At 44.3% G+C, this 13291-nt stretch overlaps 2 protein-coding genes across 2 annotated transcripts in view; both read left to right on the forward strand.

Annotated features, from left to right (window-relative positions):
• Window positions 1-13291, forward strand: part of LOC116503359 (zinc finger protein 345-like) — a 74386-nt gene that overhangs the window by 22103 nt on the left and 38992 nt on the right. Inside the window, exon 7 of the mRNA XM_032209728.1 lies at window positions 5736-6310. Coding sequence (XP_032065619.1) covers window positions 5736-6310 — 575 coding nt within the window. The remainder of the gene's footprint in view (window positions 1-5735; window positions 6311-13291) is intronic.
• On the forward strand, window positions 1472-3383 carry LOC116503429 (zinc finger and SCAN domain-containing protein 31-like). Its single transcript, XM_032209837.1, has 3 exons — window positions 1472-2293; window positions 2483-2597; window positions 3136-3383. Exons 1-3 carry the CDS (start codon window positions 1898-1900, stop codon window positions 3228-3230), a joined length of 606 nt encoding a protein of 201 aa, XP_032065728.1. The 5' UTR covers window positions 1472-1897; the 3' UTR covers window positions 3231-3383.

Below are 13291 nucleotides of genomic sequence, written 5' to 3' on the forward strand. Positions count from 1 at the left end.
GGGAATGGAGATCTTGCAGTATCCTTCTCCTGCCATGTCCACCAGGCCACGCCCACAGAACTGGTAGTAAAAAAAAAATGAATTTCACCACTGGGTAGAGGGTGTTATTGGAGAAATGTGAAAATGTATGTCCCAAAGGTGCTTTTTCAGGACTTTCTTGTTTTTTTTTTCTTTTGAAGACATTTAGCTTCTCAGCCAAGAAGCTTCTTCAGCTCTGATAAATAGATAAATAAATCCTTCTATTCCCCACTATCCCGTCGGAGTTGAAGAAGCTTCTTGGATGAGAAGCGAAAGGTCTTCAAAACAAGAAACAAGAAAGTCCGGTTGCCTCCAGGAAAAAAACAACAACACACCTTTGGGACAACCATGACCTGGATGATGGAGAATCTCTACAGACTTTTATAGAATAGAATTCTTCATTGGCCAAGTGTGATTGGACACACAAGGAATTTGTCTTTGGTGCATAAGCTCTCAGTGTACATAAAAATATATGTGATAAATCATGATCATAGTCATCATAAATACATTCATCATGAATCATAAGATACAACACTTAAAGATAGTCATAGGATACTAAATAAGCAAAATCATACTAAGAAACTAAAGTTTCCAAGTTTCCAAGTTTAATAAAATTTGTATGCCGCCCACTCCCATTGGGACTCTGGGCGGCTCACAACAAGACAAAAAAACATTTAAAATTTAAAAATAGAAAATACAATATTAAAATTCAAGATCATCCATACCATCTAAGCGGGGCTGGATATCAATCAACAGCCCCAGGCCTGCCGGAACAGCCAGGTCTTGATGGCTTTACGGAAGGTCGGGAGAGTGGTAAGGGTCCGGATCTCTGCAGGTAGATCGTTCCACAAAAAACAATACAATCGTAAAGATATAAGCAACAAAGTTATAGCCATTAAGTAGAAAGGACATAGGTAATAGGAAGGATGAGAAGAAGAATAGTAATACAGTGTTAGCAAATAGTTTGACAGTGTTGTGGGAATTAGTTGTTTAGCAGAGTGATGGCATGAGGGGGAAAAACTGACCTTGTGTCCAGTTGTCTAGTTGTTCTGATGTGCAATTCTCTATATAACTTGTTTTGAAGGTGAAGTTGAAACCATGTATTTTATGTGAAAGTGTAATTGCAATTTAATTTAATTTGTGCCCAAGGTGTGTGATACCCGGATGTATCTGCTCAGCGGTGGGTTTCACATTTTTTTTACCACCAGTTTGCTGCACACACGCTTTCTTATTTCGTGGGAACACGCACCCGTTCCGTGCATCCAGCCGGCCTTCTGTGCATGCGCTTTGCTCACACGCGCATTTTCCACGCAAGTACCTGGCCTCAAAAACATGCCTAAATAGGACGGCATAGAACTGGTTTGGGGGGACGTGTGCCCACCTCTGATTTCCCTTACCGGTTCGGGCAAACCAGTCCAAACCGGCTGAATACCACCTCTGTATCTACCACTATTCCTCTCTACAAAGGGAAAGTTAGCAGGTGTGAGTGCAAAATCTGCAGAGAGATTGGTTAGTTAAATGTGCCTGGGGAGGAGATTAGAATTATTCAGGTTGAAATGATACAAGGGGTGAGACAATAAGATAACAATCTGCCAAATACAGGGCAGCGTGATAAGGAGGACTGTATGATATTTTCTCAGCGATCCAAGGAACATAAATATTTTGGCCTGTGTTTTTTTCTCTTCCTCCTTGGATATCTAAGCTGGAGTCATCCCGCCTGACGATCAAAAGGACCCTCAAGAAACAGAGAGGGCTCAAAAGCTTGGTGAGACTTATCCAGGACCTTCTCATGAATCCTCCTTTATGATTGAAAAGAATTATATGGATCCACGATATCTCCTGGCCCCCACTTGGACTTGTGTTGAAGAACAAAAAAGAAATGGAGTCAAAACACCGAGCAGCTGAGAAAGCTGGAAAAAGGAGCCGTTGGGGAACCTGGGCACGAACCGGGCAGAAGACCCCAAAGGAGGAAGCCATCACTTCAGAGATCCAGCGCTGGAGCTTCAGGAATGTCCACTACCAGGAAGCCAAAGGACCACGAGAACTTTGCAGCCATCTCCATCGTCTTTGTCATCGGTGGCTGCAGCCAGAAAGACGCACCAAGGCCCAGATGTTGGATCTGGTACTTCTGGAGCAGTTCCTGGCTATCCTGCCCCCAGAGATGGAGAGCTGGGTGCGGGAGTGTGGGGCAGAGACCAGCTCCCAGGCGGTGGCCCTGGCCGAAGGCTTCCTCCTGAGCCAGGCAGAGGAGCAGAAGGAGCAGGGAGAACTGCAGGTGAGAGAATCGTATTCTAAGACTTCTGAAGGGATATTAGGAAAGATAAACAATGTTTGAATTCTTAAACGTTTACCAACTATAGTTTCTTGGGCTTAAAGGTTGGAAGGTTGTGGGCAGAGAGGGAAATGTTCTTTCTTTGTGTGTTGTTCCCTTCATTCCCCCCCATTTTTCTGCCTGGAGTTACAGATTCTGGAGATGATCGCAGAACATCCCATGAGAAGGAAAGATCTGTCCAATCCCATTCAGGAGCTGCTTCCCACAGTCACCTCCCAGAAAGATGAAAATTGGGATACCTCTCGAGGTAAGGGAGAGTGTCGGGATCCAAGTAATACACCCATAGCAAACAGAACTCTGAGGCAAGTAGATTCCTCAAAGAATAGTTTTATTGGATATATCATATTGGTACAGTCTGGTAAAAATCAATTCTGGATGTTCCCATGGTTTCCACCTAATTAAACATGTTTTTCCCCCCCTTTCCCAAACAATCAGTCACGTGGTCCAATCAAGGTGCCATCCAATTGCCTGGTAACTTCACTCGTCCCCTCTCTAGCCACCTGTGGGAGTGTCCTTGGTTCCCAGGAGAAAGTATTTTGTTTTGGCTACAAAACCCCAGCTGTTTCTGTTCCCCCCTCCCTATACCTCAGCACCACTGTGGCAACACTGAAGCTTCAAAATGGCTTCAGTCACGCCAGCTTCACGGTTGACAAGAGGGATTCCTTCCAAGCCACCTAAAGTTTCCCAGAGAGTCTCTAGTTCTCTCTTCTTTGGTGGGTCCTCTTGGGTCGGTATCTCCCCACATTTTACTAGTTTTGCTTCTGCCATTTTTGTCTCCCTTGTAGGGAACAGAATGATGTCGCTGGTCTTTGTAGGGGCATCTCCTTTTTCTGCTGGCGCTGAGAGAATAGCTGGATCGCCAGCTCAGGTAGTAGCTTAATTCTTTTCTTCCAGCCCACCAGTGGCTCCAACCAAGAACACATTCCCCAGGAAACCAGGGAGAAGTGGAAAGTGGGTTGTGTTTTGTGCGCCTGTCGACGGCAGCCAGAGAGATCATGAGGGTGTTGTATTGACCTTGGGGACTGGTGCATAGCGCTGACAGGAAGGACCTCCCCGCCCCCTGCCTGCAAACACCAGGAAGGACATGAACCAGTGACGGGTGGAGTGTCCAGAACCCATCTGTCAGTGGATCTAGAAGAAAATGGAGGTTACTGTCATCATATGGTCTTGAAATTCCCACAGAAACAATCAAGTTGATAATAAGTCTGCTGTTAATTTTTCTTACAAAAATGTTGCCTTGTTTAATTAATTTCAAAGGCCCATTTTTCAGGGTTTGTGAACAAACAGACCTTTTTCTGTTAATTGGGAGTATAGGTTTCCTGTTTCAGGGTCTCGTATCTTTCGAGGAGGTGGCTGTGGATTTCTCTGAGGAGGAATGGGCTCATCTGGATCCTCACCAAAAGGCTCTTCATGGAGAAGTCATGCTGGAAAACTCCAGGAATGTGGCCTCACTGGGTAAGAGCCCATGTGCACTATGTGTCAGGGTTACAAGTAATATACTATAGCAAACAGAACTCTGAGGCAGGTAGATTCCTTAAAGAACAGTTTTATTGGCACCGACTGTTCAAAACCGACTTTAAAAGTTCCTGTGGTTTTTACCTAATTAAAAGTTTCAGCCCTTCCTCAAACAATCAGTCATGTGGTCCAATTAAGATGTCGTCCAGTTGCTTGGTAACTTCATTCCTCCTTTCTTCAGCCACCTGTGGGAATGTCCTTGGTTCCCAGGAGAAAGTATTTTGTTTTGGCTACAAAACCCCAGCCATCTCTATTCCCCCTTCCCCATCCCTCAGCTCCATTGTGGCAACGCTGAAGCCCCAAAGATGGCCTCAGCCAGGCCAACTTCAGAGTTGATGCTATGAATTTAAGGGCTTGGATGATACAAACAGAAAGCAGGAGCCCAAATTATGGTTAGTCTCCCATCTATATAAGGAGAAGGAAGAATGAAAAGTTTCACGTGTTGTCTATTTTCTTTCAAAATAACAAACCTCTAAAGAGTTTTATTCTATCCGTTATCTCACTTTCCTAAATTTTCCTTCTAAATTTGCTCTTCATAAATTGTAAGTGTATTAAAAACTCTAGTCTTTTAAACACCTGTTAAAGAGAATTAAGACAAGGAATGTGTCTAATGTGGTACATAAAGTTTTCTCTGATCTGTGATACCTATTACAGAACAGATATTAGAGATTGGAATAGAAAATGCAAGCATACCTCAGAGATATTGGTTGGTTCAGCTCCAACTACCACAGTAAAGCGAGTATCACAATTAAACAAGTCACAGGAATTTGTTTTTGTTTCCCAGTGCTCATAAAACTTACGCTTTTATGTTATGAACACTACAGGTAGCCCTCAATTTATGGTGGCAATTGGGAATGGAACTTCTGTTGCTAAGTGGTGCAGTTAAATGAATTGTGCTTGAATTTATGACCTTTTTTGCTGCAGTCGTTAAACAAATCACTTGTAGACGTTAGGTGAATCTGCCTTCCCTCGTTGACTGCTTTTCAGAAGTTCCTGGGACGTTCATATATGGCAATAACGTAACCGTCGGATGCTGTAACCATTGTAAACATACGGCGATTGCCGAGCAACTTGACTGTAATAATGTGACTGCAGGGGTGCTGTGGTGATTGTAAGTGCCAGGCCCAGTCATAAGTCACTTTTCTCAGCACCATTGTAACTTAGAATTGCTGTTAAATGAATGGTGGTAACTTGAGGACTTCCTGCATTATGTGTACAATATGTCTAAACAAACGATGTACAGTACATGCCCTATTTCCCCCCCCAGTTGTTTAATGACCTCGTAATCCCTTGTGGGGTGGAGTTGGGGCAACTGAATGGAGCTGTTTCCTGGCCAGATGCCTTTCTTGTCGCCCATGTGGAGTTTTGCAGAAGATATATTCTCACTGTGCCCAGAGAAAGAAATATCAGCCTCTATCTAGGATTGAACTCACAGCTTCCCGATTGTGAGGCCAGAGCTCCACCTCTAGGCTACCGCACCACTCAGTACATGCCTTCATTAAAAATATCTTATTGCTAAAAAGGAGAACCAGACGAATAATAATGAAAAAGTTTGAAATATTGCATGAAGTACAGAGACGTGACACAGGGACACAAAGAGAGCAAGTGCTGATAGAAAAATGACTCGCTCAACACAGGGTTGCGGCAAGCCTCCAATTTGTTAAAAAAACCCACAATATCTGCAAAGTGCAATAAAAGGAAGCATGCCTGTATCGACTTTTATATGTTCTCCCTTTGCCTTTAAGTTCTGTTCTTTTCTCATCAGCAAATTCTCACTCCTTTATTTCACTGGTATGCTTGTTCTTTTTTTCCCGAAGGAACTCGGACGACTTTTCCCCATACTCCACGGAAACAAACAACCACAGGAGGCAAGCCATATAAATGCTTGGAATGTGGGAAGATCTTCAGTAAGAGTAGCAATCTCACTTCCCACAAAAGAATCCATACAGGGGAGAAGCCGTATACATGCCTGGACTGTGGGAAGAGCTTCAGTCGGAGTAGTAGCTTCTCGGCGCATAAAAGGATCCACACTGGAGAGAAACCGTATGAGTGCCCGGAGTGCAGCAAGCGATTCAGTGAAAGCAGTCATCTCATCGCACACAAAAGGATCCACACGGGGGAAAAACCTTACGAGTGCATAGAATGCGGGAAGAGCTTCAGTCAGAGCAGTAGCTTCGCTGCACACAGGAGGATCCACACGGGGGAGAAACCCTACAAATGTGTGGAATGCGGGAAGAGTTTCAATACCAGTACGCACCTGACATCTCACAAAAGGATCCACACAGGAGAAAAACCGTACAAATGCACGGAATGCGGGAAGAGCTTCAGCGAAAATGGGGCTCTGACATCACACAAGAGGATCCACACAGGGGAGAAACCGTACAAATGCACGGAGTGCGGAAAGTGCTTCAGTCAGAGCAGCTCCTTTACACTTCATAAAAAGAGGCATAAAAGAGAGACGCCGTATATATGCATCAAGTGGTGATAAAAAAAATTCCAGTCTGCCGTTCCTTTCTTTCCCATAAAAGGGTCTATAAAAGAGAAGTGGCTTGAATGCATGGAGTTTGGAAAACCCATCAGTCAAATTAATCTTTTTACAATACATCTATCAACCTCGCAGATAACCCCAGTAACTTTTTTTCTGGTGGAGACCGATAATTGGGGTGCGGTAAAGCCGAATTACAAAAAAATGGCCGGGATCAACTAAATTTGACATTCTGTGTAGGGCAGGGATGTCAAACTCACAACCCGCAGGCTGGATGCGTCATGCAGTGGCCATGCCCACCCCCATTTTAGCGAAGGGGGGGAAAGTTGCAATATGTCACGTGACGACAATGTTGACACCATCCTCTTCCTGTGTGTCTACAGAAATTCTCAACCATCTAGATCACAATTGTCTCCAAGGTACTTTTTCAAGAGGGCTGGAGTTTTTTTTTTTTTTTTTTTGGAAGATGTTTCACTTCTCATCTAAGAAGCTTCTTCAGCTCTGACTGGATGGTGGAGAATGGAAGGATTTATACTCCTTGCAGACAGTTGGTCATTTTCATTCTTAGAGTCCTTGAGGCCACCTGGAGGTTTATCTCTGTCCTCAGGGTGACCTGAGTAGTGCAAATGGGTGTGGAGCCTTCTTGGAACTGTTGAAAGGACTGTGTTATAGAATGGAGAGGGATGAAAAGTTGACACAATCTATCTCCAGTCTACAACACAGTCCTTTCAACAGTTCCAAGAAGGCTCCACACCCATTTCCCCATCCCCCACTAAGGGGACCAGAATATTTTTCCTCCGTTCCAAAGAGGGAAGGAGAGGATTCCAGGAGCTGAAATCAAACCCGTCTTAATATGTCTGGGAAAAGTAAAGAGCAAAAATCGAGAACCATGAAGTGATTTCTGGCAGAGTTGTTTAAAAAAACAACAACCCAACAACTGTGCAATTAAAGCTGTGCAGGGAGAAACTGCAACTTGGCTGAATTGAAATTGTCCACCCACATCCAGAGTTGGACGATATAGAAAATGCCCATAGTGATTTAAGTGTGAGGAGGAAAAAAAAATTGGTATGAGAACAAAACTAACAGCATATCCGAGGGATTAAAAACTACAGATCTTCCCATTGGTGCTTTGAAGATTGTAAAACGATGGTAAAAGATTGATCTGTGAGCACTCTGAAAAATGAGGTTATTAGAGGTTTTCTAGCAGAGACTTGTTTGAAACAAATGTTTCCCTCGTTTTTGGATTGGGGAATTTCTTTAATAGACTGAGAGACTGCTTTAGATGTAATATAACTTGGTTTCTGCAAAGCACTTGACAGAGTAACCGGTGACATTCTGAGTAGTAATTTAATTTAGTGTGGTTGGAATGGCATGACAATTAAGTGGACGCGTAATGACTCAAAACTTTTACTTGGAACATGCTCAAAGGTTACTCTTCATCAAACTGGAGGAAGATAATAAATGGGATGTTACAATGTGGAACTGGGCTTTTGTTTAATAATTTCAGTGTTAATTCAACCAAATATTCAGAGGGATTGTTGAACAAATTTTCAGTTAATGCAAAATCAGACAAGGTCATTTTTATCCTAAAAGTAACCATAGAAATTAGTATGACTTTAATAGTAACTTCAAACTCTCTGCCACAAACTTATTGTCAGCGTACCAAGTATCATGTAGAATTAAATCAGAGTCCAAGGCAAAACGATCCTTAAAGTTCCAATTTGATAAAGCAGACATCTTAGCACATCTTTTTTAATCCCAATTCTGGAAATTACATCAGAATCCCATCCAGTTAAAAGTTCATGATCTTGTCCCACACCCACAATCCATCACATGGTCCAATCTTCTTCTTCCATGCTGGCGTCTCCACCCAGCTGCTTCCGGTCAGGTGTAAAAGTGCGGAGACAAAAGATGACCTTGGTCTTCTAGTAAAGAATGATAACAATACATTCCATAATCCTACCCCTGTCTATTCCCCCCTCCCATCAACTATACTAATGAAACAGCAAAATGAAATAAGAGAAAGTGTGGCAGGCCAAAATTCTAAAAGGAATATAATTGCAGGCCTGACACTTGATGGGATTCCATGAGAGACAAAACAACCCAAAAAAGGACACTTAAGGCAGCCCTAGGACATTTTCTAAGGCAGAGTAGAAAGGATGGGGAAGCATATGGGCTTATAAGACACTCTCCTTACAGCCTGTTTATGATCTGGGAGACTCATCGCTCTGCCTCTTGATTAAGAAATCCTGGAATTAAATAATAAAATGCCATTTGAAAAAGTTTGAAAACCTCTAGTATAAATGTCCCAAAAGGTGCTTTTTCAAGAGGCAACGGGACTTTCTGATTTTTCTTTGAAGACGTTTCACTTCTCCTCCCAGAAGCTTCTTCTGTTCAGAAATGAAAAAGGTATCTACCTTGAAAAGTTGCCTTTTTCTAAAAAAAAGCATCTTTGGGACCATCAGAAGCTTCCCCATTATCCATGCTCTCTGTTAGAATTAACAGATTAGAAGGGACCTTGTAGGTCATCCAGTCCAACCCCCCCCCAACCCAAGTGTTTCCTGTTATACCACTTCTGACAAATGGCAGTCCAATCTCTTCTTTTTTTATTAAAGAGTTTTAATAAATTTTACAAATATTTCCCCTTCCCTCCCTCCAACCCAACCCTCCCCCCCTCCAACCCTCCCCCCCCCCCCAACATCCCAGAGCAAAATACAGGGTATAAACATTTAACAATCATACACTAACTAGGCTAACTAACTTTAGCATCCTACCTTCTGTTGTACTTTAACTCACCTTTTGTAAAGCTAACTTTCAGTAAATTATAACATTCCTTGTTCATTCATTCATAAGCTAACTGAAATTTCTTAGTCCGATATTTGTTTTGAATGTAGTCAATCCATCTTCTCCATTCCAACTTGTATTTCTCATCTGAATGGTCCTTCAAGTATGCTGAGATTTTGGCCATCTCTGCAAAGTTCGTTACTTTTAACGTCCATTCTTGAATAGTAGGCAATTCTTCCTTCTTCCAGTACTGCGCCACCAACAATCTTGCTGCCGTTATTAAGTTCAGAATCAAATTAGTCTCTATAACTGTACAGTCTGTGATTATACCTAACAAGAACAACTGAGGGGTGAACTTTATCCTCTTTTTAAGAATGTTTTGAATAATCCACCATATTTTTTATCCAAAATGCTTACAAGTCCATCCAATCTCTTCTTGAAAGCTCCCAGTGATGAAGCTCATACAACTTCTGACGGCAACTTCTGTTCCCTTGGTTGATTGCTCTCAGTCAGAAAATGTCTCCTTATTTCTAGGCTGAATCTCTCCTTGCTCAATTTCCATCCATTATTCCTTGTGTGGCCTTCAGGGGCTTTGGAAAATAGCTTGACCCCTTCCTCTCTCTGGCAGCCCCTCAAATATTGGAGGACTGCTCTCATGTCTCCCCTGGTCCTTCTTTTCATTAAAGTAGACATACCCAGTTCCTGAAACCGTTTATTGTTTTAGCCTCTAATCATCTTGATTGCTCTCTGCAGGTGAATAAGTCTCCTCCTAAATACACAAGGGAATAAATTGGTTCCCAAAATTGGAATTTCCATTGCTAAGCAATGCAGGAGTTGTTGAAGCATGATGTCACACAAGTGCACGTCTTAGCGGTGGAAATGCCTGGCTGCTCTTGGAACTCCAGGATGGCATGCGTCATTTGTGGGGGAGGGGGGGGAGGGGCGGGGAGGCACCAAAGGGAGGTAGTCCTGCAGACAGGCACTACTATGGCATGCTGGCTAGGGAATTCCAGGAACTGGGAATCCACGCAACCCAGGATTAATGAGGTTAATGAGAAACACTGTTTTAAATTGTTAAGTTTGTTGCCCCCAAATACCAACCCTTGTCTTTTGTACTTCAGAGGTCACCAGACCTGGGGGGGGCGGGAACGAAGTCCTGTGGATGGGAGACCAACAGGAAAGCCCAAATCTCAACTAAATGGGGAAGATCCCGAACGCCACTTCTGTGGCCGCTAAGACGTGGCTGTTGGTTCCCTGGCAACCAAGCTTGACTTTTAATAAAGCAGGATGTTTTTTTGCCACTTTCATCCAGCATCAGGGATGACGGCAGCCTATTTCTGCTGCTCTTCCCCTCACACTATTTCCGGGTGGCAAATATCCAGAGGGAGAGGAAAGCATCAATGGTTGGGCATCGTTTGCCACCGCTTAGATCTCGCCTGGTGTTTTTTGCAGCCCGGATAACGGTTTCTCCGCGTCTTCCCTCTCCCACTGGCACTTCCAACAGACAGCAGAGGAGGCGCTGGAGAGCCCTGGCAGAGCCAGCAGGGTTTGCAGACAATAACCGCTAGGGGGCTACCCATGCCAAGAAAAGGGAAAAAAACCAGGCAAATGGGCAGCCGGTGCATGCATGCACTGGGTAACTTGCCAACAGCTGCAGAAATAGAGGCACAATACAGGGGAATTGGAATCAAAATAGATCTGGAAGGGGAATTGGAGGTCTTCTAGTCCATCCCCCTGCTCAAGAAGGAGATCTTACACCATTTCAGACACACGACTGTCCATCAGTCTCTTCTTAAAATCCTCCAGTGATGGAGCTCCCACAACTTCTGGTGGCAAGCTGTTCAACCGGTTCATTGTCCTCACTTGCTGGGAAGTTTCTCCTTAATTCCAGGTTGCTTCTCTCCTTGATTAGAATAGAATAAAATAGAATAGAATAACAGGGTTGGAAGGGACCTTGGAGGTCTTCTAGTCCAACCCCCTGCTTAGGTAGGAAACCCTACACCACTTCAGATAAATGGTTATCTAATCTCTTCTATAAAACTTCCAGTGTTGGAGAATTCACAACTTCAAGTTTCTCCACTGATTGTTCTAACTGTCAGGAAATTCCTCCTTAGTTCTAGTTTGCTTCTCTCCTTGATTAGTTTCCACCCATTTCTTCTTGTCCTACCCTCAGGTTCTTTGGAGAATAGCTTGACTCCCTTTTCTTTGTGCCAGCGCCTGAGATAATTGGGACAATGGATTAGTTTCCATCCATTGTCCCCAAGGTGCTTTTTTCAGGAGGCAACTGGACTTTCTTGTTTCTTCTTTTGAAGACCTTCCACTTCTCATCCAAGAAGCTTCTTCAGCTCTTGACAAGACAGTGGGGTATGAAAGGATTTATATTCCTTGCCGACAGCTGGTCATTTGCAACCTTTTAGAGGGTCTTTGAAGCACTTGGAGGTTTATCTGTGTCCTCAGGGCCACTTGAGTCGTGCTTCTGGGTCTTGTAGTCTGGAGAACTACTCTACTAGAGCACTACACTACCAGGAGCACCATTCAAGTGACCCTAAGGACAGAGATAAACCTCCAAGTGCTTCAACGACCCTCTAAAAGGATGCAAATGGCCAGCTGTCTGCAAGGAATTTCGTCCTTCCATTCCCCCCTATCCCATCAGAGCTGAAGAAGCTTCTTGGATGAGAAGTGAAACCTCTTCAAAAGAACAAGAAAGTCCAGTTGCCTCCTGAAAAAGCACCTTTGGATAACCACGACCTGTATGACTGAGAATCTCTATAGACTTTCAGTCCATTGTTTCTTGTCCTTTGGTGCTTTAGAAAATGAGTTGACCCCTCTCTTCTTTGTTGCAGCTCCTTAAATAGTGGACTGCTTGCTCTCATGTCCCCTCTTGGTCCTTCTTTTCCCTAGACTGGCCAGGCCCAGTTCCTGCAACTGTCCATTGTATGTTTTAGCCTCCAGGCCTCCGATCGTCTTAGCTGCTCTTCTTTGCACTTTTCCCTCAACTTCTTTTTTTGCTCACAATAGAATCCCTTACGCCACCAGGCTTGAAATTTTGGGCTTGGACAACCTAGAACTACGCCGATTGAGATCTGACCTAAGCGTAGTACACAAAATTGTCCTACCTGTCAACAACTTCTTCAGCTTCAACTGCAATAATATATGGGCAAACAATCGATACAAACTCAAGGTCAACCGCTCCAAATGCGATTGCAGAAAATACGACTTCAGCAACAGAGGGGTCAACGCCTGGAATGCTCTACCGGACTCTCTTGTTACATCCTCAAACTTTAACCTTAAACTGTCTAGCGTGGACCTCACCCCGTTCCTAAGAGGTCCGTAAAGGGGGACGTGCATAAGCACACCAGCAAGCCTACTGACCCTATCCTACTGTCCCCATTCATTTGTACCCGTTTCCTGTGCTCATGTCCATGTTTATACTTCCACCTGTACAATTATAAGTACATTGTGTACTTATCTCGTACATGTTTGACAAACTAAATCAATCAATAAATAGAATAAACGTGATGACCCAAACTGGTTGCAGTATTCCAGGTGTGGTGTAACTACTAAGGTTTTACAAAGCGTAAGCGAGAGCTGCTTACTCCGGAGCCTTTAAAAAGTCCGCCCCCTCCCCTTCATTTTTCGATATTTTCCCAGGCAGCCTCCCGTTCCCTTGGCACCTCAGCCCCTCTAGCAAAAAGAAACCCCCCCTTGATTCGCCCAGCATTTGGAAGGAAGTGGCATTGATGGGAAGGGCGTGGTGGTGGTCGGGGAGAGCTCGAAAAGACGCCCCCAGCCCAGATGCTCCTAAAGGGCACGATCCCAGCTGCATCTCCCAGCATGCGGGCTCCAGGACAATTGCAGAGCCGGGCACAGGTACGATTACCGAAGCGGGCATTCCCCACCCCCAGTCCCGTATTTGTGGGGGGGAAAGAGTTAAAAGCGATGGGCTGCAATCCCCGCCTGCAATCCTAGGAAAGGGTCACGTGGCCCACGAAGGATCCCCTCCCACTCCTGTCTGGGGAAGTCTGGGCAGGGGCGGCATCGGCGTTTGCACCCTCTGGCAGGGTGGGTTGCAGAGCGCGCAAACCCTCGCCCCTAACAGCTGGGCAGAGCGCTTTGACATCGCCCGGGGAGGGAAACCGGGCGAGAAGAAGCCGCCC

This window comes from Thamnophis elegans, chromosome 2 (assembly GCF_009769535.1).
Source record: "Thamnophis elegans isolate rThaEle1 chromosome 2, rThaEle1.pri, whole genome shotgun sequence".
Classification (NCBI taxonomy): Eukaryota; Metazoa; Chordata; class Lepidosauria; order Squamata; family Colubridae; genus Thamnophis; species Thamnophis elegans.

Coding starts and splice junctions, on each gene's coding strand:
- LOC116503429 (XM_032209837.1), top strand. CDS start 1,898: ATGGAGTCAAAACACCGAGCAGCTGAGAAAGCTGGAAAAAGGAGCCGT. Junction 2,294..2,482: donor AGGAGCAGGGAGAACTGCAG/GTGAGAGAATCG, acceptor CTGGAGTTACAG/ATTCTGGAGATGATCGCAGA. Junction 2,598..3,135: donor AAATTGGGATACCTCTCGAG/GTAAGGGAGAGT, acceptor TCTCCCTTGTAG/GGAACAGAATGATGTCGCTG.